Below are 26,897 nucleotides of genomic sequence, written 5' to 3'. Positions count from 1 at the left end.
AAACAGGAACATTGGTGGGGGCCTAATAATAAAAAAAACACAAAATTATTTGATGGATTTGAATAAGAAACGCCGAGAAATTGAAGATTTTGGGGAGGGAGCGGGTCAGAGCTCTTTCATGATAAGTCCTTAAAAATGTACTAAAACGGAAAAATCAAACTTAGACCTTCTAGTTCAATAGTCATAGAAAATGGTTTTTGTTGCGCGATGTTTATGTTAGTACTGCTCATTACCCATTCATATGAAATAGAGTATTTGACAGGAATGGTAGTGATTGTAAGAATTTTAGTAACATCTGATTTTTAAAACTATGGTTTAGCCGTTTATCACTGTTTATTCAACAACTATAGTGCATATTCCGGATTCTAATCATGATTCACTGATTTTAAAATTAATAACTTAAATTGGTCCACTGATGGATTTTTAATAATTAATTTTACAAAACTGGTTGTACCAAAAAAATTGAAGAAATCATCCGCACTGTCAAGCAAGAACGAAAGGAGGGTTCTGTTTTGGACAGAACCCTCCATAGAAAATGGACTTGGATTACGCTGAGGATTTAAGCATCCTAGATAAAAGTGTGAGCAAAATGAATGAGCTTTTAGAGGTTTTGTGAATTCAGGATGCTAGTATAGGTTTGAAATTTAATATTAAGAAGATTGAAGAGAATGAAAAGGTCACATTGGGCAATGAAAAGATTGGCCAAGTTGACACTTTTACTTACCTTTGTCGTGTTATTAGCAAAGAAGGTAGTAGCAGTGAAGATGTTAAAAGTAGGAATGGTCAAAGCTCATGTTTTTTTTTTCACCGTTGAAAAAAGTTTGGAAGAATATGAAGATAAGTCGGCAAATCATGAGTTTAAAAATTAAACTCATGGAAGCTACAGTGATAACAGTGGTCAAATATGGTTCTGAAGCATGGGTTCTCCGAAAAGCGGATGAAGATTTGCTATATATTTTCCAAAGAAATTGTCTACGGATTGTTCTGGGTACCCGGGTGATTGACTGCATTTCAAACAGTAGGCTGTACGAAAAGTGTCGTTTAATCAAGGGAAAAGTTGGCTAAGAGAAAATGTGGCTAGGGACATGTTCTGTGGATGAACGATGAGAGATTGCCGAAGATTGTACTTTTCGGCCAACCGTCTGAAACAACTGAAGGAAAGTTTTCCGCGGCTGGGGTGGAAGGATGTCAGAAAAAGAATATTTAAGGTAAATGGAACTCCTTGGGAGGGTGTGAAGAGCGGGTATTTGAATAGGTCGAGATGGAGGAGGAGTGCGTAGCTGTGGAAATGGCCTTGACAAGCGAGGGGCTACTTACTTTCTATTTAAATTTTTTCTGTTAAAAAGCGATAGTGTGAGATGAATTTTTTATCTTAAAATTTGTCTTTTTCCTTCATAAGAATAAATCTGAATTTGGCGTTTTATCAAATACTAAACAAAGGTCGGATTAACTGAGGCTATGCAAACAAAACACGGTTTTTATTCGATTAAATTACAAAATGAAATTTCAAAAATATAAACCAAATGTTTTAATATTTTGAATAAGTCACACTTGCATTACTTCTGGGATAATTCTGTGGATTGGCTACATTACTTGTACTTCTGTATTGGAGATATCTGAAATTAAAAATAAAGAATGCAATATAGAGAAGGTATTCGAAAATAAGCGGACACTAAAATTTCGTGAATCACATTACATATACGAGTAGAACCACTTCGACCTGCAACTAAAGTTTAATCCGTGGCAGTATTGCTAGAAATAATTCTACTACATTTCGAAAAAATGATACGAATTAGTTTGAGTTAGACCGCCAAATTATTCCAACTATCATCCCATCTAACGGTGGAGTAATTTATTATAAGTAGCTAAGTTTTAGGAAACCATTGGAGTTGAATAAAACTAAACTATTGACATGAGAGTAAAGATTATAACAAATCAAAGCTTGAAACAAACAGAAATTACCGGTATGCTAGCCTTTGCACTTTTTGAGGCTTCAGGCTTCCTTCTCTAACGAAAGACCTCCAGTTCTTCCCAACTCACCTTAAACTAGGCAATACTTTATTAGGTAACTTCAATTACTAAATTGTAGTTGAGGGAGACGTAATCTTGCCTAACTTGATGGATCATATCTCTGCTTCAGTGTTAGTTCTGCATCGGAAGTATAAACATCTACATCTTATTTTTAAAAAAGTAAAGATGAAATAATCCATGGAGACATGTGTTTACGATAAAGATTTCACAGCAATGAATGCTAACAAAGAGAAATATTTAAATTATGAAACAAGTGCTAATGGAGATCTTATTGGATATGTAAGCGTGCGTTGTCATGACACTAAGGGGCTAAATTTCTTTGTATTACTGAGTAAATTCAAGTGCTATTGAGATTTGGATATGCGAGAGTAACATCACCAGAGAACTTAGTGTTGAAAGAGAACGCAAACATAAAACCTTTAGTTGATGACGAAGGCCAACTTCTTCCAGCTGGTAACACATTACCACTTGATAATTCTTACTGCGATCCTCCTACTATTACCATTCAAAGAAAGGTAAAAACAAGGCATGGGTACCCCCGCAACGTCATGCAACATATCTTGTTTAGATTCCGAAAGTGTTACCTATGTAAAAAATAATGTGGTAATAGACAGAGGAATCGCTGGTAAAATAAAAAGGGCTCTAGAGGAGATTATCATTAAGAAAATTGAAGATAAATTGATGAAAAACAACATTATTAACATCAATGATAGTTTATCCACGTACACATTCATTAAACCATGGGCCAATATGTAGGAAAAAATGTTTCGGAAAATATTCGTTCGTTAGTTATAATGGCTGGTTACCGTTCCTATCTCTAAGGTACCAATAGTGACTTTATCTGGTACCTGGATTAGGCTATAGGATGGTGACGAGAAGATAGACAAATTTTCCATTAGTCTATATTCGGCGGTGTGGGTGTTAGTATACAAAATACAGCATACAAAATCTAGTGACTTTGAAAAATATTTGATTCTAAATGATGTGTTTTTAGAGTTATCACTTCAAAGAAAAAATTTTTCTCAAAGAATACTTAACCCTATTAATGAGAAATGATTCCCCGTCTTTGGATTATTGTATGAAACTCATGCGTCGTGGCCCAGATGCATTTACTCAATTCATTGACATTCAAATTGAAACGAAACAAAATGATACTGTGCTATTAACCACTATTTTGACTGCCATTTTGCAAGGCAACAAGAAATAAGTTGAGAAATCCAGTACAAATAGGTTTTGTGACATCACACGATTACTCCTCCTAGAAGGCATTCATTTTATTGATCGCGAGTCCGTTTCTTTTTAGAAGTGAGACAGTCAACATCGAAAAAATGTTTTACACACTTCCATTATATTTCTATACATTGAGAAGCTGGTCAACCTGTGAAAATTGTACTATTATTGATAACTATAATGAAAAGGGTAGATTATGCAAACCATGTAAAATGCATAGAGGATACGTAGTGCAAACTAAAGACTGTAATTCCTGTCTTGAAGATATTTGTGACTCTCAAACTAGAGGTTTCCTATGCTGCAATTGTCACTATGACAAATGTGATCAATGGGAAAATACTTACCCTGGTATGGTTGCAAAAAAACCCTAAACTTAATTTGAGTTTATTTTTAAGAGACTGGTATCATCGTTGTTTTGAATTTCATTGGGAGGAAGAACCCGGTGTACGCTTCAATTGCAGGATAAATAAGAGAGTTTCGTTTTTAATAAGAGAATTTCGTTTACATCGCTGTGGAGATACCGACTACTATGATTATAAACCTTCTGATTTTCATTTGGCTATTAAAGAAAGGGATTCATCATATGAGGATTTCATGCTTGACATTGCTTCAAACAAGCAAATTGAAACACGTGAATTAAATAATTTGAATCCTTACTTTACGAAGAGATGTGATAAAAATGAAGTTACATTAAATTGTAGAAAATGTAACCCTAAATTTGTATGCCAAGATGATTGCAAGTTGAATTCTGACGAGATGCCGCCACTTACCATTAACGATGGTTACCTATACGTAGAAGATGAAATATTTTAACACAGAGTTTTCTACATCCAACTTTAATTAATAAACAAATTTACAAACGTTTTTAAAGCATTACACTCTTAAGGCAATGAAATTTATAGTATATAGGTAGGAAAGAGTACTTTCAACTAGAGAGTCGTTCAATCGAGGATTGTCACCATAAATGCTGACAAATTCGCTGTAAGTGTATCAGTGACATCGACATAAAATATAATAGTGCATGAAAACTACAGCTATTGGTTGATGAATCTTGTACTCGCTTCCGATTTTGAATAATAGATTTTCTACTTTGCTCAAGAAGTTTTTTGATGTGAGGTGTGTAGAAAGCATACAGTAGGCCAAGAGGATCAAAAAATTAAATATTCTACGCAGTTCGAAAGATCCCTAGCCAATGTCTCGTCTTTATTTTTCCAGCCAAGTGTAAATCTTTAGTTGTCGCATCTCCAAGTATATTGGTAGTAACATTGTCCAATTTATATTCATGCCCAATAACCAAACCTCTCATTAGCTTAAATAAAATTGGAGTCATCAACATAAATTGTATATAACTTGCCTAATATGAAAGGTTTTTGCTTGTGCTCAAAAACTTTTGATTTATGTAGACGCTGATTCACCTAAACAAAGTGTGTAGCACAGAATTTCATTGGATAACCCCTCGACTGCATTCGGTTTTTCATTATTAGATATTTTCACAACCAGCTATAAATCTATAGTCGTGGAAGTCAAACTTATAAAAAAGTCTTCTCTGGATTAAATTTTAAAATTTTACGTTTTCAGAGAGCGATTGTTGTGGGTAAAATTATTGATACTAACCATAATTCACACTCACGTCAACATTTTCCGCGTTGAAAAGATTTTGAGATGAGGGAACTGATAGATGACATTCTTTATATGGTAGATATGCCATTTCTAGGAAAACATTTTTTGATCTACCAATTTTTACTCTTGGTTTCTTTTTCTTTTTTGACAAGGCTGATGTCTTAGGCTATTGGACTGAGTTGAGACTGATGAGCAAAAGGGTGTTTCTCACTCTTTTTAAAGCTTTTCCATTCGTCGTGATTTCAATCGCCAGCCAAGGGACCGCGTTTTGGTCCTGAAATTTTGTGAAACACTTTCTTTAAAATCCTTCCCAGAGCCCGAATCGTGTGGTTTAGTTTCTTGGCTACCCGTACAATATATTTTTAGCCAGGGGCAGTTCAAACTGAAACAACTTAGCAAACTAATTGCCGAGACCGTAACCAAACATTTACAAACGACCCCTGTAATAGTCCATTCCATGACACAATTGTCGTGGTCTAAGAATAGCAATATAGCAGTGAATATCAGGACAAACAAAAGTATTTATTAGATTAGCCATCTCTTTGAATAGGCTGAAAATGACAAGTAATGACAGCCAAACCTTTTGTTTTTGTTAGAGGGTCGCCCAATTCACTTCTCAACGTTAACTGACAAAGCTCCAAAAACGGTGTGTTGACTGGAATATATTGAAGGTGCTTTATATTGCAGTGATGAATGTGATCATTAGTGGTTTTCTGTCAGGAATACTTAGAAGGAGAACATAGGTATTACTGACTCTCAATGTTTCGACAAAGGATATGTAAAGATCAGATTGTCAGATGAGAAACAGGGTGCTTGATGTGCATAGATAATGATATCCTTGCCACTGATACTTTTTGCTTTAATAACACGATTCTTGAAACCGACAACCTCGCATAAATCCTCATTGAGGAAAATTACTTTCATTCCCATGTGGGTTTGTATTGTAAACTTTTTTCTGTTCTGTTGAGTAGTTGGATGTGAGGCCACCATTTTTTAAACTCACAGTTTTTTTATTGATAACTCGACACAGCTAATGCATACTGTTCTATTTTTCGACGGGTATGCTGGCAATCATAGATAAAATCAGAGATAAAATTTGCCTCAAAATCCTCGTCAGAGAAGCCAAAGGGTCAAAATTTTATATCATATGTACGATCATTTTTCAGGATATCATATGTAGTTTTAAGAATACCATCAATAAGAACAATCATACCTACTCTCGAATTTGATGGCAGGGGATATTTTTGTCCAAAAATTGCTAGTTTCATCAAATCGTCATAGAGTGAGTGGGTCGGAGACATTGTACATGAATGTCACATAGAAATCAGTAGGTACTGTTAATGTTTTCAGTGGTAATCCAAAAATCAATCAAGATAAAACAATTCCGTTGTTTTAAAAAATTTTCAATTCATAATTGTTTGAAACACCAAGAATGACTCCATTGTTCATATCACGTAGACGATACGCTACAGGTTTAGTGTCTAAGACTTTTAAAGTTTAAAGGTTCAGACACTTTAAAAAGTTCAGCGGACCACAAGTAATTTCCCTTTTGAAAACTATTACTTGTTTGATTGATTCAAAGAGAATCATCAACATTAAATCTTTTCTTCTTCACAACCTTTTCATTGGGATATTGTCTAAGAAAATGTCAAGTGAAAAACTTTAAGAGGACTATGATTGATCAGGGATCGATGAGAATTGATTGGAAATCAACAGGATTTTATCTAAATCTTGGATAAAAGCAGCAGTATTTTTCAATATACAATTTCTCGAGATTAAAATTCATATGTTTCTTATCAAACCTGCAGCCAATGTTGCCTTTATTAGACTATGAATATGGTAGAGTATTGTATTAAATTTCAATTAAACATTATTTTCATTTGAATTAACAAATTCACTACCTCGATCTGTTTGAATTTTTCTGTAAGAATCTTGTTCAAAGATACATTCAAGGGCTCTAACAACTTCATCGCTTCTCTTTGAGCGCAATGGAATAGCATATGCATAGCGACAAAAAACACTGATTGGATGTAAAATATACTTGTACGGTTTATTATGACGTCTTTGAATCTCGTCTAGAGTCAAAAGATCGGCTTGTAATATATGCAATGGATAAAAGCTTAATTTTTTTGATAAAGATTAGCCCTAACCTTATGATTTCGATGAAGAGTGTAGCTGGGCTCATTCCGTAAATAATCTGTCCCCAACTTCTTTTCAACTCTGGTGACTTTGGCAAGTGTGGTGGGAGAACTTAAACTTCCTGCTTCACTAATGTTTCCATAAGCACTATGTAAAACCTGAGCAATTTTGAACGTAATCCCGGTGTGAAAGGCTGCTACAATTTTGCATACTAATAGGTAATAGTTTGGTGCCCTTTAAATTATCACCCCCACCTGACTTGCTTTCCAAAAACGATTTAAAAACATCTTTTTATATTTTTCCATATTCCCTTAATTGTTATAGAACGTGTTTATTGCCAATATGGTTTTTTGGAAAATTGGATGATTTTTAAAGTTTATACAAATGACTATCAAATTATTCAAGTCTATTACGACCTGTAGTTAAATCTGACACCAACTAGATTAAATCGTAACTCTTGCCGTGGATTAGAACTGTATTCTATCATACTGTTCAAAAGCTTTCCCTTCAAATTTCAAATAATTTTTTTCCCTACTGCGTCCCCTAAATCAGACCTAGTCACATTTTTAATATGAAAATAGAGATCATAACTAGCTCCACCCCCTGCATCTATCTTAAATATAACACTTTTTAACTATCTTTTTTACTGGTTAAAACCTCAAAGCCGAATCGTTTGAGCCTTCGTTATACCTCACAAAGGAAATATTTAGCTTAAATGATAAAAGACCCCTTTTCGCTAAATTATCGAATGGTGTGCATTATGTTAGTCACACAAAGGAAACTAATTGTACATCTGACAGCGTGTTATAATTAGGTTATAACAGGGTCCCTGAAGGTTTTTCCCAGCATCTCTAGATTTTTAAGTAATTAGCACGTGCTTCGCTTATAAAAATTCCCTATTACGTAACATGCACCTGTGTTTTGCCGTAGGGGGGTCGCCGTAAATCTTCTTCAGTCACCTTTAATTATGAAAGGAAGAAAAGAGTAGTGTATATGGCTCATTTTAAGTGCCTATGGCGTCACTACTAGCAAGTTTAGGTAGGCAGCGTCAAAGACAACAAGTTTTAATTATTTTGGATCAGCGTGAAAATTAGATCTTTCGATACCTATAATGTTTTAAAATTTCTGTTTCTTAGAGTTTTTTAATTTTAACAAGGACCGCAATTCATTACCATGAAAGAACAGCCCATTTTTGAATAACTAATGCACAAGGTTCGGGAAATATGGCCCAATTTATCGTGGACGGTGTTATGGACGATGCCATAAAGGTACCATTGCTTCGCTTTGTCAGCAGCGTCTGGAGTATAACGGACAACAGTTTGAGAACTGATTTTCTGAGAAACGTTTGATTTACCAGCTGCAAAATATTCATACATTTTATTCTTTTTTTTGCGTGAGGGGGGGGATTATTGAGTTATCAGCTGGTAAAAAGTGTATACATTTTTTTGGGACGCCTTGTATGAGGCATTATTTTAGCTGCATCATATGGTCAGTACCTGGATTTTTTTTTTTTTTTTTTTTTTTTTTTTTTTTTTTTTTTTTTTTTTTTTTTTTTTTTTTTTGTGGTGTTTGTAGACTGATTGCCAGTATTCAGTTCTTAGTTTCAATTTGTTCAGCTTTAGCTTTTAGTCCTGGCAGTCAAACAGTACTTATGCTTTTAAACTAATTTTAATGCATATAGTATCTATCCTAACGATGAAATATTAAGAAGTTCAAAAACTGTTGCTCAACCTTCTGTAAAAGTCGCCTTATGATTTGTTTTGATTTAGAAAAACTAGTGAGATAAAAACTTAAGAAAAGAATAAATACGAAGTTATTCCTGGACAAATTTTTCTAACAAATTATGATAAAAGGTAAAAAGGCAGGCAGTGAAAAGTTTTGGATAGGTTCCCAGCTTTACTTTCAGGTCTGCACCCTTTTAATATTGTGATCACGTCGCCACTTTTGAATAGACAGCTAGATTTTTGCCTTAAATCATACTTGTAATATATATGCAGTAGCGTTATTTTGACAAAATCTTAGGGAGGGGTGGGGGAAGCTAGAGCCACTTTGCCCAAATCAAGTGAAAATGACAGAGAAAACTGAAAAACAAGCCTTAAAGGTAAAGATATACTAAAGAAAATTGAGCTGTTTCTGTGGATGCTTGAGCTCTACAGGCTTAACTTACTATTGACAAGATTTTTGAAGAAACTAAATTTAAGCGGGGGCCAATTGGGATCAGGGGGTGAACCAGGGTCTGGGGATGAAACTGAAGTATAATTATAAATTGAAACCGAATTTAATTTTAAAAAAAATGAGTTTTAGGTTAACTTTTACAAAAAATATTCTTATAGCCTGTTTTAACAACAGATCAACAATTTGAATTTCGTTAATAACAAAGGAAAGAATAAAAAGAAAACAAAATTGTAAACAGTGAAAGAATTCGATCAATTATACACATATGCAATAAGCAAACCGGCCATGAATGGCAAAATGTTGTTTTATGACGTGGAATTATTTTTGTTTATATTTTAGAATGTAATTACGATTTGTTGTTTCTTTCTTTTTTCTTTTTTTTTCAAAGTACTCCATCGCTTCATTATTTTGTATGATGGATTAGAAATAAATAAACACATACATACATAAACAACAACGCGGTAATTTCGAGCATGATCATTGATCAGTGGTCGCTTTTCGATACCAACGAAAAATATAAGTAAGAAAAACAAGCAAAGCATAGAGAAGTTATCTTGACAAACTTATACAACTATCTGTGGAGGTTGTTGGATGGTAAGAGTTGTTAACACTCTCGTAAAGATTAAGAACCTACTAGCTGACATTATGTGAAAATCTCATGTAGGTACTGAGAAATGATTCGTATTAGGTACTCATTACATGGGCAGGTTATAAGCCATGTGGCTCTCAAGGAGTCAAGGAAAATTTTCAAGGATGAATTATATAAACTACGCCGTTTTAATTTTTATCTCGGGGGTGGATCCAAGACGGATTTGGGGAACCCCAGTCCCGCTCCAAGATTTTTTTGTTTCCCTGTAAACCTATCAATTATTGGAATCCTTCTCACATTCCCCCCCCCCCCTATTTTACTCTAGATCCGCCGTTGTTGTATCTTTTGCTTTTTTTTTTCGTTGACAGCGAGCATTTGCTACTTGCTTAGAATGGTTCAGTAATGGCTTGGTTTTGCTCAGTTTCTTCCCCACTGTTTTCAGTCAGTTCACTCCATGTTTAAGTGTTTTTCATTCAGAATCAGGATATCGTATCAAAGAAGAAAAAAAAATGCTAGGTCTAACTACAAAAAGACCAGTCGTAATGAGAAACATGTCCTCTTCATTTTAAACAGTTCTATGAAAAATAAAAAAAATAAAACAGTTACCTTGGATCAATGCTAGGCTTGTTAACTACACTTGAGCCATTAAATCGGTTGTCCCCAACAAATCCTGGATTTTCTTGGTAGCTCGGTTTTCCATCCATCGGCATTCCATTCATTGGATAATTCGGCGGATATTGAGAAAACCTCTGTGAGACTTCTGGGTCTTGAGGGGGCATGGCGGCTTGTTTTGATGTTTCACTTCTAGTTGGTGCAGTGGCTCCAGTATATGGCTGACTTGTGGCTCTCAAAGAATTCACTACTTTTCTTAGACTAAAAAATATTAAGGAAAAACATTTCTTAAATGCGATCAAATTTTCCCAGTCCATCAGCAAGAATTGTCGAGCCCAAGCTAGGCTAGCCCGGCCGGACCTAGTCCAAACTATATTTGTTAAATTCAAAGGAGTTTTTTCTGGTAGAGGTCATCGAGTAAAGTCTAGTCTTGTTAAGGCCATTATTTTTCAGCCTAAATGTCTAGTTTAGCTAAAAAATAGGACGCTTTTAGATTCATATCTTAAAACAAAAAGAATCATAGAATTAGTGAAAAATTACTTTTATGGGGATATAGCATGAACAGGAACGTGGAAGAGAACAGATTAAATCTCGTTTGCAATAGTTTAATTCGAAAAGAAGCGGTAGCCTCTCGTCATTTTATTGCTAAGAAAGAACACATCAATTTCTGAAAATCAACCATTGTCAATAGGGTGGAATGAAATTTAAGAAAATTACTATAAATTTGAGGATTAAAAGCACTTCCAAATAAGTAGATATCGAAAGAATCCTTCACTTTTTATAAAGGTAGCTGTATTAAGAAGCCTTTAACTTTGATTACCACGACTTACTCGTCTTGGCAGCACCAAGCCGCTTGAGGCACAACTGCGCATGCTCGTCATCGATCCTAATTTATTCAAAGCGTCCCTTTTATCCACACCCATGAAGTCCAAATTTCGGTACTTGTTAATAACACGGAAGGCACCCAAGATGTGAAGTTACGTTAATCCTTTTGAAATATAACCTTCATATAGGCCTAACCTTTAGTTTTTATATTAATGTAATTTGGGCTATATATTTGCATATTAGGGTGGGGGTGGCGTAGGGTAGAGTATTGGGACAGCGTCCTTAACCTAATCCTCCGCCTAATGTGCAAATATATAGCTCAAATTATACAAGTTTAATGCATTCTGTCGAAGTCCAATGCATTGTATCACCCGTCGCTCGTTTTAGTAGCTGTAAAACAGGTTTTCTGAGATCTTACCTAAGCGTATTTCTTCAGTGTGTTCCTTATTATTAACAAGTATCCAAATTTCTATCTTCCAGTTTTATCTTCAGGTTTGTTGTTTAAAGTCATTCACTAATTACTCTTTTGTTACCTTTTCTGGTAGTTGTTTGGGGATAGCTTGTCCTGTAGTCCAGGACTTTTAGGGTTTGACCCGGACAAAATTGCAATATAAACGAAAATGGTACCAAAATGATCAGAAAAAAATTCTGTACAACATACTAAAAGTCCCCATAAATCCGAGTGGGGCGAGTACCCGAAAAACAGGGGAAATTGACATCTAAAATTCAGTATAGAAAAAGAGTACTACGGAAAACGTGGGAACAGGGGAAAGAGGGGAGAAAAGAGAAGAATACAGGGTAGGGGTAGAAAGCGGTTTGAAAGATATTTTCTGGGGTATTCCTATCTGGTGATTACGAAATTGAGAAATAAACTGATATAAAAAAATCGATTAACATAAAACGAGGAAATGGGGGGGGGGAGGGGAAAAGCGAAATATACAGGGTAGGGGTAGAAAGCATGTGGAAATGTGTTTTCTGGGGTTTTTCTATCTGCTGATCACGAAACTGACCCCTAAAATGAAGGAAAGAAAACGAGAACCATGAAAACCGAACAAAACTGGAGGAAACAACGGAAAAGGGGAAGGGAGGCCTGACTCCTGAGCCAGCTGCTAATGGCTAATAAGTAGGCCTATGGACAAAATAAATCGCTTAAGTATCAAACTTGTACTTTCTTGAATCACAGACATTTCTTGCAACCATTTGAATTACTAAACATAAAGAAAACAACCGCTTGGCAGTTATATATAAAATGGCTATTATATGTAAAATTTGCACTTTCGAAGGCAGTATAGTTGACTTGAAAAACACAGCATTGATATCACTAGTCGAGCTTATGCATCGGCACTGTTTCTGTTTTCTGTTTCTGTTTCTGTTTTTTCTTGCCTGTTTCTGCCTGTTTCTGTTTCTGTTTTTACAAAAAACAGAACAGAAAATAGAAACAGGCTACCTGTTTTTGTTTTACCTGTTTCTGTTTCTGTTCTGTTTTTTTTTCATCTGTTTTTTTCCGTTTCTGTTTTTTTTTATCTGTTTTCTGTTTTTTTTTCTGTTTTTTTTTTTCAAATGCCACGCTATCTAGCGGGCATGATACCGAAACGCATGATACCTACCCGTACCTACCGTACCGAAACGCACATCTAGCGGGCATGATACCATGATACCGTTGATTTTTGAATTTAAACAAAAAGGGAATAGTTGTGGGAAAAGTCAAAGTCATGGCTAATTGTAGAAAAAAGCTAAGACAGATTGTCCAATTAAGTGGGCAACCCAGTCAAGGTTAATTTTACCCCTTTGATTGCCGTTGTGACTGTCTCCCATTTATGCTACACCTCTCCGTGCATGCATGTCCCTTGACAATGCCGAAATAGAGTCAACCCGTTGACTACGGGTTGACTACTTGAAAATTTTCCTCTCATGCATGTCACTCCACAATGCTCAACTAGAGTCAACCTCTCATGCTAATTCACGGCGGGGTAAATCTGAGCGAAAGAGAGAGATAGAGAAAGAGAGAGAAGCTTGAACGCTATACAGTGGACATGGGCTAGATGGGAACCCCATATGACAATGTCTCTACTGTTGGTATATGTGTAGCGGATGGCTATTACCGCTTGAGCAACGGTCTAACCATTGACGGCTTTAAGGATTCGTGCTTTAAGCGGCAAACATGGGCTCAATGAAATCCCATATAAAAGAGGAATATAGCGTTGGTATTTACTTAGAGCAATGGGTTACCGCTAGAACAGCGGTCCAACAAGCATCCGTACTTTAAGCGGTGAACCTAGACACCTTGGTATGTGTGTAGCGGAGGGTTATTACCACTTGAGCAATGGTCTAACCATAGAGCGTTATAGAGCGTTGGTATTTGCTTAGAGCAATGGGTTACCGCTATAGCGACGGTTTAAATAGCCTCTAACTTAAGCGGTGGACATAAGCTAGATGGGATGACTCTGTGTCTGTCTGGTATATATTAGCAAGCAGCGGTCTAAGTAGCCTCGGCTTGAAAGCATCCGTGCTTTAAGCGGTGAATATAGTGTTGGTATATGCTTTGAGCAATGGTTTACCGCTAAAGCAACGGTCTAAGAGCAACTAGGGTAAATTGTCAATTATAAATGACATTTAAGCTTGAAAGGAATATAGCGTTGGTATCACCCGATTGGACACATTTTATGACAAATTTCCCCCCCCCCCTAAAAATACGCTAGTGTGTTGAATTACACGAAGTTGCTCATCTTTTGTATGTGACTACAAGGATTTAACAAGAAGATGTTTTCTTTCCTATTAGAAATAGAAGAAGTAAGGAAAAAACAGGAAAAACAGCTGTTAAAACAGCTGTTTTTTTTTTAAAAACAGCTGTTTTCTGTTTTTTCGAAAAACAGAATAGATTACAGAAACAGGTCACCTGTTTTTGTTTGACCTGTTTCTGTTTCTGTTCTGTTTTTTTTTCTAACTGTTTTTTTCTGTTTCTGTTTTTCTCAAAAACAGAAACAGCGCCGATGCTTAGTCGAGCTCCTCGTCTTCGACAATCTCGTTGTCCCTGTTCAAACAGTTGATACCCTGACATTCTCCGCACGCGAACGTACACGCTAATCCATTTTTCTTGCAGCTGCATCGCGAGTTCTCGCAGCCTATCTTACAGTTGCATCTCACGACGCTCAAAAGAGTCTGAGGTGCGGGCAACAAATGGGTCATCACAGGTGAGTATTTATGGTCTCTGAGGACCCAACCCCAGTCAGCCGGGTCGAGGTCAGCTGGCTCCCCTTTCCAACGGGATACCTGGTGGCGCACTCGCTGGGAGTGGAATGAAGCTGCAGCTTCGGTTGGCGGAAGTCTTTCAGGCTTAACAAACGCCGTAGTATTAGACGAAGAAACTTTTTCCAAGAAAATTCGATGTCGCAGCTTAGTGACATCTTCGTTTGGTCGTGCTTTATACAAGCTGAGGAGAAGATATCCACCCGCTTTCACAATTTCATCTTTGGACGATGATTCATCCAGAAAGACTTTGCATTTTTTTTCTGAACACTTCGCTCTTCTTCAAAAGAGGTAGCACAGCTTGCTTTCCAAGTCCGAAAACTCGTGAGGTCGTGTCACATCCCAAGAGTGCGTGCCCTACCAGAAGCAGCCTGGATACTTCTCCCATTTTTTTTTCCACTTCGTTGAGGCACCAGAACCGTGTTATCGCTTCTTTTGCGTTCGTTGACGATTCGAAGTAAAGTGTTTTTGCATTAGGCGGGAGGTGATACAAGAGTAGAATCAGAAGGTCAGTGTCGTTGCCAAGAACTATTGTTTCAGAGTTTTCTGCTTTCGTTACGGCAGTCTTCACGATTAGATAGTCAGCATCGTCCTTCGCATGGACGACTTCAAATCCTTTGGCTCTGAGTTTTTCCCCGATGTAGCTTATAATTCGCTGTTTGTTCTGAGAGTTGCTCAAAAACTCTTCCTTCTTTTTCTGGAGCTTCATCCCTAAACTGAAATCGATCACTTGATGCTGGCTTCCCTTACACCGTCGGTTGTGCGTAGCGTCTTTCGTGGTTGGACCAGCGCTGTATCCATCGAAGACAACAGTAGGGGAGGTACAGCGTCGAGTAACGAAACTAACATAGCTGTCACAGATTGAATCATAAGTATCACCAATCTTCCAAGGTACTTGCTGAAGCAGCCAACCTCCGTCAACTACAGTGACACGATCTGACACTGGCAGGTGGTGAATCGAGTCCGTGTTCGCTTCTTTCCATATTGCTTTCGCTAGTGCAGGTTTGTCTGGCTGACGCATTATGCCAGGATTCTCAAACAAAGCGGGCGGATAACTGCACAGTTCGTAACGTAGAGTTTCTGCCATGTCATTTTCAGATGTATGGGCAGCAGTCGAAAGACGTTGAAAAAGCAGTGCAGGATCGATATGCAAAATCTCGCCATCTATCCTAATGTTCCCATCGGATGCCAGTGTAACGACTTTGTCTTTCTTCCTGAATGAAAAACTTTCGACGGATTGGCCATCCATGCGCTGGAGGATCAGCTCACCTACAGCTTTAGCATCCTCTGCATTGACGCCTTTATGGGCAATCAGCCCGGAACCTATACTTCTAAGCTCTGTGGAACTAGTGAAAGGAGAGTTCTCTAGAAGGAATTCAAGAAACGTCAGTAGATCCTTAGTATCTCTCTGTATTCGTGCTGCGGTTGCAGTAACGTGCTGTTCACTAGAACAGGATTATGTTGACGAACCCACGCGCTTGTCGATAACGGCGAGGAATACGGAATAATGTAATTTCAGTATTTTTCCGTATTTCTTTCTCGAATTTTTTTTTTGCCTTTTCCGAACCTATGGGGTAGCCTAACCTCTATAGATCTCCTGTATTTGTTCTCGAACTTTGTTTTAGATGTCAATTTTATAATCAGCAGATAGGAAAACCCTAGAAAACACATTTCCACATGCTTTCTAGCCCTACCCTGTATATTTTCCTTTTTCCCCTCCCTCCCCCCCCCATTTCCCCGTTTTATGTTAATCGATTTTTGTATTTCATTTTATATCTCAATTTCATAATCACCAGATAGGAATACCCCAGAAAATATCTTTCAAACCGCTTTCTACCCCTACCCTGTATTCTTCTCTTTTCTCCCCTCTTTCCCCTGTTCCCCTGTTTTCCGTAGTACTCTTTTTCTATACTGAATTTTAGATGTCAATATCGTAATCAGCGTATGTGAAAACCCCAGAAAACTCACTTTAAACTATTTTCTGGGCATGTTCGGCATTTTTCCCATTTTCCCCCGCATTTCCCCCTTTTCCCCTGTTTTTAGGGTACTCGCCCCACTCGGATTTATGGGAACTTTTAGTATGTTGTACAGAATTTTTTTCTGATCATTTTGGTACCATTTTCGTTTATATTGCAATTTTGTCCGGGTTCGACCCTTTTTTGAGCTAAAAGTCCTGGACTACAGTGTTCAAAGTGAATGGTGTTTCGATAGGTTTCTACGTTTAATAGTTAGAGTTTTTATCGGTTAACTTTGCTAATACCAATTTCATTTCATATCCCAGAGTACGGAACTTCATTAGTTAGACTATTGCATTGATTGTAATCTTTCATGGAAACGCCACGGTAATGTTGTTGTCACAAATGCGGCTTGTGGTCTTGGAGCGATTCAAAATTTCAGAATTGTTTCCCCCCTTAACAGTCAGTCTTATTACTTTTATACCAGGCTTTGATTTACCCGTAGGTTTCGTTTGGTTGCAGGTTATGAACAACTATTTTTATGGCACTTGGTATTTACCAATTGACATATAGCAATATCTGTCGGTCTCTCTGTCAGTCCCGCTTTCGCTAGTTTGGGCACTTCCAGATAAGCTAAGACGATGAAAGTTGGCAGGCCTATCAGATACCAGACGAGATTAAATGAGAAATAGTCTCTTCCCCGATTTGACCATCTGGGGGGAGTGGGGGACTGTTAATTCAGAAAATTTTGAAAAAATTAGGTATTTTTAACTTTCGAGCGGGTGATCGTATCTTAATGAAATTTGATATTTAGAAGAATATCGTACTTCAGAGCGCTTATTTTAAAGCCGGACCGGATCCGGTGAAATTGGGGGAGTTGGGGGGGGGGGCAAACCAGAAATCTTGGAAAATGCTTAGAGAGGAGAGATCGAGATGAAACTTGGTGGGAAGAACAAGCCAAAGTCCTAGATACGTGATTGACATAACCGGAACGGATCCGCTCTCATTTGGGGAGATGGGAGGGGGTTATTTCGTTTAATACGGAAAAACTAGTTACAATGAGGTATTTTTAACTTATGAACTAGTGATCGGATCTTAATGAAATTTGATATTTAGAAGGACCTCGTAACTCAGAGCTCTCATTTTGAATCCCGACCCGGTCTGATGACATTGGGGGGAGTTGTAGGGGGAAACTGGAAATATTGGAAAACGCTTAGAGTGGAGAGATCGGTTTGAAACTTGGTGGAAGGGGGGGATTATCAGCGCTTTGGCGAGTTCGGTGCTTCTGAACGTGCTAGGAAGATGAAAATTGGTAGGCATGTCAGGGATGTGCACAAACTGACTTGATAACTGTCGTTTCCCCAATTCAACCATCTTTGGGGGTGGGGGTGGAGGGGTGGGAGATCGTGAAAATACAGGTATGTTTATCTTACGCATGGGAGATCGGATCTTAATGAAACTTGATATATAGAAAGAGTTCATGTCTCAGATGCTCCAATTTCGTTTAGATTGGATCCCGGGACATAGGGGGGTGGCGGGGGAAACGGAAACCTTGGAAAACGCATAGAGTGGAGAGATCAGTATGAAACTTAATGGAAAGAATAAGCACAAGTCCTAGATACATGATTAACATTACCAGACCAGATCCGCTCTCGTCGGGGGAGTTGGGGGAGGGGGTGATTTCCAGTGCTTCTGGACGTGCTAGGACGATGAAAATTGGTAGGCGTGTCAGGGACCTGCACAAATTGATTTGATAACAGTCGTTTCCCTAATTCGACCATCTGGGGGGCTGGAGGAAGAAGACAAATTGGAAAAAATGAGGCATTTGATATTTAGAAGGACCTCGTGTCTCAAAGCTCTTATTTTAAATCCTGACTGGATCGGGAGATATTGGGGGGAGTTGGAAGGTGAAACCTTAAATCTTGGAAAACACTTAGAGTGGAGAGATCGGGATGAAACTTGGTGGAAAGAATAAGCACAAGTCTTAGCTTCGTGATTGACATAGCCAGACCGGATCCACTCTCTTTGGAGGAGTGGGGGGGGGGTTCAGTGCTTCTGGACATGCTGGGACGATGAAAATTGGTAGGCGTGTCAGGGATGTGCACAAACGTACTTGATAACAGTCGTTTCCCAGATACGACCATATGGGGGGCTGGAGGGAGGGGATATCGTGAAAATTGGTGTTTGTTTATCTTACGAGTGGGTGATCAGAACTTAATGAAACTTCATATGTAGAAAGATCTTATGTCTCAGATGCTCAATTTTCAATTCGGATCGGATCCGGGGACATTGAGGGGCGGAAGGGAAAACGGAAATCTTGGAAACTTGGAAATCTTGAGAGGAGGTTATTTACGCCTTCTCTATGTTTTGGAAATAACTTTTTTTGGCATTTTCATTAAAAAAAAGCCCCCACTCTAGGCTTTGAGAAAATATATTTCTTTTTGTGTCTTCATTAAAAAAAAGAATTGAGAAAAACTGGTTACCCCACCCTTTTTATATATTTTTTTCTTTTTTTTTGTATTTCCATGAATGCTGCCTCTGAATGTTATATACACATAAGAAATCTTCGTCAGTCTTATCGCTTGAGTTTACTACAAAATTACAAGTTCATTTATAATTACACTGTAGATAAGAATTTATTATCGATCATCATATGAGCTTTGAACCTAGAAGTCCTCTGTAGTATATTGGTCAGTGTCCCCCCCCCCTATAATGCGGAAGATCGGGATTCGATACATCGTTGGGGAATATTTTTTAAATTTAAATGAAGAATTTCGTATTATACAGTTGTTGGAATAACGTCTTGGAAAAGGTAGTGAGGAATGCTCTTTGGACATTTTAAAATCTAAAATTAAATATAAGAAAGACAATTTTCTTTGACTGAAAGTAAGGAGTGATATTAAAACTTAAAACAAACAGAAATTGTTCCGTATATGAAAAAGGGCGTCCCCTCCTCAATGCCTCACTCTTTACGCTAAAGTTTGACTTTGTCACAACTCTACTTTTAAAGCAACAACAACTTTAACGTTAAGAGGGAGATGTTGAGGAGTGAAAGACCGCTTTCATATATGGAATAATTTCTGTTCGTTTTAAGTTTTAATGTCGCTCCTTACTTTCAGTTAAAAAAGCCTGTTTTTTTCAATTTAGTTCCTGAAAGTTTTTCATTACTTTAAAAAATGTACAAAAAAAGATAAAGAAAAATTCGACAAGAATACAACAATGAAACAATAAAAAAGAATACAATATAATTCATAAAAAATAAAAGAAACGCCCTATGTAACTAATTTATCTTTACAGGTAGAATGCCGAACAAAAAGAAACTACAGGAGCACTGTATTTGCAAGTTTATCTTTGTAATAATTCCCAATAAACAAAGAACAGCAAAATAGATAACTCTAGTACCGAACCTAATTTTAGGTTCCGACCTCGTCACAAGTGCCATATGACCTCTTGGCTCTTCCGACCTTGTCACAAGTGCCATTTGAGCTCTTGGCTCTTATTTATGTGAATTTTGAACGTGTTCAGGTTCTTCAAAATAAAGATATGCGTCTTACGGAGGGGGGGGATGTTGAAGGTATGCATAACACTGCTACTTTTTTCAACAAGTTGCAAGTGCTTAATGAAACTCGTCAACGGGAATAGCAGGTGGATATTTTTCCCTATCAATGTTGGAATTATGTAAGTCCGGAGGCATGTTATGATTATTTTAGTGACAACGGGTCTTCTCAATGCAATGAAACATGTTTTGCTATTGACTTCATCACCCCACATAAAAGTGAAACTTCTTGCCTACTAGATTTTCGGGACCTAGTATGTGGAATTCTATTCTGGAAAGCATTTGGGCGGCTGAACACCTGGGGCTGTTTAAAACTAAATTGAATAAGTATTTTTTAGGTCGAAGCTTATAGTTCTTCTTAATTTTTTCCCTCATTATTATGAGTTGATGAGACAATATAAATCTTTTTTACGTATTATTCTCTATGTTTAGTTAATTAATTGCTAATTTAATTAATTGCTAATTTAGTTAATTTTTAATTTAGTTAATTGCTAAGTTTAGTTAATTAATTAATTAATTGCTGAAAGTTAGTTGTATGGACCTGCAGAGTGGCAAGGGCTTTTTGCATCTTTCTTTGGGAGGGTAGTGGTAGTTTAGTTGAATGTCTATTTCGGTTGTAAATAAAAGTGAATAACTGAAATGAAACGAGTATCTAACGCTATCCTTAGTCAATTTCTCAAGAAAACATTTAATGTACCATCCTCAATTTTTTCAACCGCCAACGTTTAGAGCCATACCTGACCACTGTCATTACCATGGTTTTGAATATTTTAACCTTAGTTCAAAGACCTACGAGTGTCTTCCTATTCTTTCAAATCTTTTTCAGAAACAGAAAACACATTTTGCATCCTGGCGATTATACTTTCTATGTCTCTGCTTCAACCATCTTTACTAATAATACTACCTAAAATACTCATTCTTTTCGCTAACATTTTTATCTAGGACACTAAAAGCACCTGTATAGTCTAAGTCTAGGAGAGCCTTATGGACTTATTAAACGCTTTACATAGTTGACTTTAGTTTTATTGGCCTAGTTTACACACAAAATATTCAAAAAAAGAAGATAGTTTCATCTATTGAAATTTATCACAATTCGCTTTATCAGAAGATATAAATCTTTCAAACCTCTTACCTTGTGTGCCTCAGTTTGATAGGATTTTTCTACGGTTTTGATACCGTAAGGAGTTGCTTAAAGTTTCTTCAAAACAGTGATTATTGTTTATCATATATGATTTTCAATTTTCGTTATGTACATTGTTTTTAATCCTTTCGTTTTCAAATATGTTTAGCTTTTTAGTCCTGTTTCCTTCTTTTTTGAGTGTTTGATAAACGATTCCGGACGTAAATCTGAAATACTCCAGGATTTGTTAGCTGTTTTCTTTTCACTACCCTGCTTGAAAGTTTTACTCTTTACTCGAAAAAAAATGAGCGTGGGAGGGGGCCTAGGTGCCCTCAAATTTTTTTGGTCACTTAAAAAGGGCACTAGAACTTTTAATTTCCGTTAAAATGAGCCCTCTCGCAAGATTATGGGACCACTCAGTCGATACGATCACCCATGGGAAAAAAAATAAAAAAATAAACACGCATCCGTGATCTGTCTTCTGGCAAAAAATACGAAATTCCACATTTTTGTAGATAGGAGCTTGAAACTTTTACAATAAGGTTCTCTGATACGCTGAATCAGATAATGTGATTTTCGTTAAGATTGTATCTTAACTGTTTGATACATATAGCAAGCATAGAAGAATGAAATAGGAATATATGTTGTATGTTTTCGAATATGAACAATAAATATGAGTTAAATCAGCGGTAGAAATTACTTTTTTTAAGCAATGGCGCTATTAGGGTAAATAGACGCGAGCAAACTGATGTCTGCATTTTCTAATGCTTGAAGAGCCTTACTATGAACAGGGAAGGTATTTACTTAAGCTCTTAGGTAATAATTTAGATAGTAGAAACTTTGGATTTGAAATTAGGTAATAATTTGGATAGTTTGAAACGAGAAAATAATGTTGTCAGCTCGAAGATTCAAACAAATCTTTAAATTTAAGCAATCAAACAGCTTTCTAAGAGACAATGTTTTATAAAGTCAAACACCCAAGCAGGCCAAAAAATTTTAAGCATTTAAGTCAGTTAATTAGATACAACAGTTTTGTTAACTAATATCTGTAGAAATTTTTTAAATGGCTTTTTGCCTCAAAATGAGTAACCTTTTTGTGTTGCGGGATACTCCCTCTTGTTTGAAAAAAAATTAGACTATCTTAAGGTAAACACTGATGATTCATTGGTGTACGACATATTGGAAAGATCAACGGATTTCTTTGTGGGATCATATTTGCAGTGCGAGGAAACTGAATGGCCATTTGGAACTGTATCAAATAAATTTCCATTGTGGAAGAGGGTTATACGTTTCAAATTCAACTTTGAGCTATTGATGAATAAATAATGTGTTACAGTCTTAATTTTCCAGCCCTTTCACTATAACATGTACATTTTGGCTATATACAACTCAATCGTCATTTATAAAACATAACAAAGACACACTTTGTCTTGATCGAAAAGAGAAAGCTCTTCTGTTAAGCAAGGTATCTCGTACAGTATTGATGGCAACAGATCTGAAGCTTTTTTGTGTTTCTAAATCCCGTGCCAAATCCTTCACCTCGCTCTGTTTAAGTCTCTCACAAACAGAATTATCTTCAGTTTCTAAAATTTTGTGATTAAGGTCAATCTTATTTTCTCCAGACTTGCATTTCTGCATTATCAAATAGGGCAATCTCTTGAAAACTGGAAATATGATTTCATTTGATTGACGGCAAATTCAAATTAAGCATCGGCGCTGTTTCTGTTTTTGAGAAAAACAGAAACAGAAAAAAACAGTTAGAAAAAAAAACAGAACAGAAACAGAAACAGGTCAAACAAAAACAGGTGACCTGTTTCTGTAATCTATTCTGTTTTTCGAAAAAACAGAAAACAGCTGTTTTTAAAAAAAAAACAGCTGTTTTAACAGCTGTTTTTCCTGTTTTTTCCTTACTTCTTCTATTTCTAATAGGAAAGAAAACATCTTCTTGTTAAATCCTTGTAGTCACATACAAAAGATGAGCAACTTCGTGTAATTCAACACACTAGCGTATTTTTAGGGGGGGGGGGAAATTTGTCATAAAATGTGTCCAATCGGGTGATACCAACGCTATATTCCTTTCAAGCTTAAATGTCATTTATAATTGACAATTTACCCTAGTTGCTCTTAGACCGTTGCTTTAGCGGTAAACCATTGCTCAAAGCATATACCAACACTATATTCACCGCTTAAAGCACGGATGCTTTCAAGCCGAGGCTACTTAGACCGCTGCTTGCTAATATATACCAGACAGACACAGAGTCATCCCATCTAGCTTATGTCCACCGCTTAAGTTAGAGGCTATTTAAACCGTCGCTATAGCGGTAACCCATTGCTCTAAGCAAATACCAACGCTCTATAACGCTCTATGGTTAGACCATTGCTCAAGTGGTAATAACCCTCCGCTACACACATACCAAGGTGTCTAGGTTCACCGCTTAAAGTACGGATGCTTGTTGGACCGCTGTTCTAGCGGTAACCCATTGCTCTAAGTAAATACCAACGCTATATTCCTCTTTTATATGGGATTTCATTGAGCCCATGTTTGCCGCTTAAAGCACGAATCCTTAAAGCCGTCAATGGTTAGACCGTTGCTCAAGCGGTAATAGCCATCCGCTACACATATACCAACAGTAGAGACATTGTCATATGGGGTTCCCATCTAGCCCATGTCCACTGTATAGCGTTCAAGCTTCTCTCTCTTTCTCTATCTCTCTCTTTCGCTCAGATTTACCCCGCCGTGAATTAGCATGAGAGGTTGACTCTAGTTGAGCATTGTGGAGTGACATGCATGAGAGGAAAATTTTCAAGTAGTCAACCCGTAGTCAACGGGTTGACTCTATTTCGGCATTGTCAAGGGACATGCATGCACGGAGAGGTGTAGCATAAATGGGAGACAGTCACAACGGCAATCAAAGGGGTAAAATTAACCTTGACTGGGTTGCCCACTTAATTGGACAATCTGTCTTAGCTTTTTTCTACAATTAGCCATGACTTTGACTTTTCCCACAACTATTCCCTTTTTGTTTAAATTCAAAAATCAACGGTATCATGGTATCATGCCCGCTAGATGTGCGTTTCGGTACGGTAGGTACGGGTAGGTATCATGCGTTTCGGTATCATGCCCGCTAGATAGCGTGGCATTTGAAAAAAAAAAACAGAAAAAAAAACAGAAAACAGATAAAAAAAAACAGAAACGGAAAAAAACAGATGAAAAAAAAACAGAACAGAAACAGAAACAGGTAAAACAAAAACAGGTAGCCTGTTTCTATTTTCTGTTCTGTTTTTTGTAAAAACAGAAACAGAAACAGGCAGAAACAGGCAAGAAAAAACAGAAACAGAAACAGAAAACAGAAACAGTGCCGATGCATAATTCAAATGCCATATTTTTTATTTGTTTTCTACTTATATAAGACACTCATCTAACATGTTAAAGAGCTTACGACGAAAGCTACCAGATCTAGACATGAAAAAAGTATCAATGAATCGGAAAATACAAAATAATCTTTTCAGATGAACTAATCTAACCGTACTCAGACCTAATCAATAAAACTAACGTATTACTTGAGCAAGTTAAAAGCAAAACGACGTTAAGATTAGGCAATAAAAAAACGAAAATAAGCAAATCATTTGTAAAGAAAAAAAAGAAAAAAAAAGTGATGCATACCTTGAAATTTTGGAGAATAGCACTATCACAAGTACTAAAAGTATGAGGCTGACCCCGCCTAACACTCCAGAAATCACATAAATTTGTTCTTGCAACTCAAGAAGAGGTTCTGTATCGTTCATTCTCGCTTTCTTATCGCAAACTAACTAAAAGATGTATCTCATAAATAACATAGATAAGGAGCTTATCACGCTCAAATTTTCGATGTATAGAATTCTTTTATCTTGAATCACTTTTCGTAGTACGTTAATGTGAAAGTATTTCAGTAATTAATAATTATACCAACCTTATTCTTCATTTTCTTCTAATAGGAGCTCCAAGAGATAAATGTTACCTCTGTTTGTATGGTTTTATGGCACTTGGTATTAACCAAGTGACATATAGCAATCGCCAATTCTGTCGGTCTGTCTGTCTGTCGGTCCCGGTTTTGCTACTTTAGGCACTTCCAGGTAAGCTAGGACGATAAAATTTAGCAGGCGTATCAGGGACGGGACCAGCTTAAATTAGAAATAGTCTTTTTCCCAATTTGATCATCTGGGGGAGTGGGGGGCCCGTTAATTCGGAAAAAATAGAAAAAATGAAGTATTTTTAACTTATGAATGGGTGATGGGATCTTAATGAAATTTTATGTTTGGAACGATATTGTGTCTCAGAGCTTTTATTTTAAATCCCAACCGGATCTGATGACATTGGGGGGATTTGGAGGGGGAAACCTAAAACTTGGAAAACACTTAGAGTGGAGGGATCGGGATGAAACTTGGTGGAAAAAATAATCACGAGTCCTAGATACATGATTGACATAACCGGAACGGATCCGCTCTCTTTGGGATAGTTGGGGGGGGGGTTATTTATGAAAAATTAGAAAAAATGAGGTATTTTTAACTTACGAACAGGTGATCGGATCTCAATGAAATTTGATATTTAGAAGGATATCGTGGCTCAGAGCTCTTATTTTAAACCCGACCAGATCTGGTGACATTGGGGGGGGGGAGTTGGGAGGGGGAAACGTAAAACTTGAAAAACACTTAGAATGGAGGGATCGGGATGAAACTTGGTGGAAAAAATAATCACGAGTCCTAAATACATGATTGACATAACCGGAACGGATCCGCTCTCTTTGGGGTAGTTGGGGGAGGGGTTAATTCTGAAAAATTAGAAAAAAATGAGGTATTTTTAACTTACGAACGGGTTACCGGATCTCAATGAAATTTGGTATTTAAAAGGATATCGTGTTTCAAAGCTCTTATTTTAAATCCTGACTGGATCTGGTGACGTTGGGGGAAGTTTGGCGTGGGGGAACCTAAAATCATGGAAAACGCTTAGATTGGAGGGATCGGGATGAAACTTGGTGGGAAAAATAAGCAGATGTCTTACATACATGATTTATATAATTGGAATGGATCCGATCTATTGGGGGGGGGGGGGGTTAATTCTGAAAATTAAGAAAAATGACGTATTTTTAACTTACGAAGGAGTGATCGGATCTTCATGAAACTTCATATTTAGAAGGACCTCGTAACTCAGATCTCTTATTTTAAATCTCAACCGGATCAAACGTAATTGGGGGGAGGGGGCAGTTGAGGGGGGGGGGGCGGAAATCTTAGAAAATACTTAAAGCGGTGAGATCAGGATGAAACTGGATGGGAAGAACAAAAACCTGTCTAAGATTTGTGACTGACATAACCGGACCGGATCTGCTCTCTTTGGTGGAATTGGAGGGGGGGGGTAATTTGTAACTTACGAAAGGGTGACCAGATCTTAATGAAATTTGATATTTAGAAGGATTTTGTGCTTTGAAGTTCTTATTTAAATTCCGACCAGATCCTGTGACGTTGGGGGGAGTTGGAGGGGGGAACCGGAATTCTTGAAAAACGTGAAAATTGGGGTATTTTTATCTTACGAATAGATGATCGGATCTTAATGAAATTTGATTTTTAGAAAGAAATCATGTCTCAGAGCTCTCATTTCAAATCCCGACCAGATCGTTTGACATTGGGGGGAGTTGGAGGGGGAAATCTTGGAAAAACAGTTGGAGTGTAGGAATCGGGATGAAGCTTGGTGGATAGAATAAACAAATGTCCTTGATACGTGATTGACAGAATCGTACTGGATTCACTCTCTTTGGGGGAGTTGGG

General features: G+C 37.1%; 1 protein-coding gene across 1 annotated transcript; it reads right to left on the bottom strand.

Annotated features, from left to right (window-relative positions):
* Positions 1 to 1,461: 1,461 nt before the first annotated feature.
* Positions 1,462 to 24,919, bottom strand: LOC136039375 (uncharacterized). Its single transcript, XM_065723050.1, has 3 exons — positions 24,763 to 24,919; positions 10,391 to 10,657; positions 1,462 to 1,616 (listed from the first exon to the last, which is right to left on the bottom strand). The coding sequence occupies exons 1-3, from the start codon at positions 24,882 to 24,884 to the stop codon at positions 1,529 to 1,531; spliced, it is 477 nt and encodes a 158-aa protein (XP_065579122.1). The 5' UTR covers positions 24,885 to 24,919; the 3' UTR covers positions 1,462 to 1,528.
* Between the last annotated feature and the right edge of the window lie 1,978 nt (positions 24,920 to 26,897).

The sequence above is a fragment of the Artemia franciscana genome, chromosome 19 (genome assembly GCF_032884065.1).
Source record: "Artemia franciscana chromosome 19, ASM3288406v1, whole genome shotgun sequence".
Lineage (NCBI taxonomy): Eukaryota > Metazoa > Arthropoda > Branchiopoda > Anostraca > Artemiidae > Artemia > Artemia franciscana.
Note: the sequence above shows the minus strand (reverse complement) of the source record. Positions and strands in the feature narration are given on the sequence as shown.

What these genes read in the sequence shown, in the direction of transcription:
- LOC136039375 (XM_065723050.1), bottom strand. Translation starts at nt 24,884, where the DNA reads ATGAACGATACAGAACCTCTTCTTGAGTTGCAAGAACAAATTTATGTG. An exon ending in CTATTCTCCAAAATTTCAAG is followed by an intron (nt 10,658 to 24,762) that starts GTATGCATCACT and finishes AATATTTTTTAG; the next exon opens with TCTAAGAAAAGTAGTGAATT. An exon ending in AAGCCTAGCATTGATCCAAG is followed by an intron (nt 1,617 to 10,390) that starts GTAACTGTTTTA and finishes TTTTAATTTCAG; the next exon opens with ATATCTCCAATACAGAAGTA.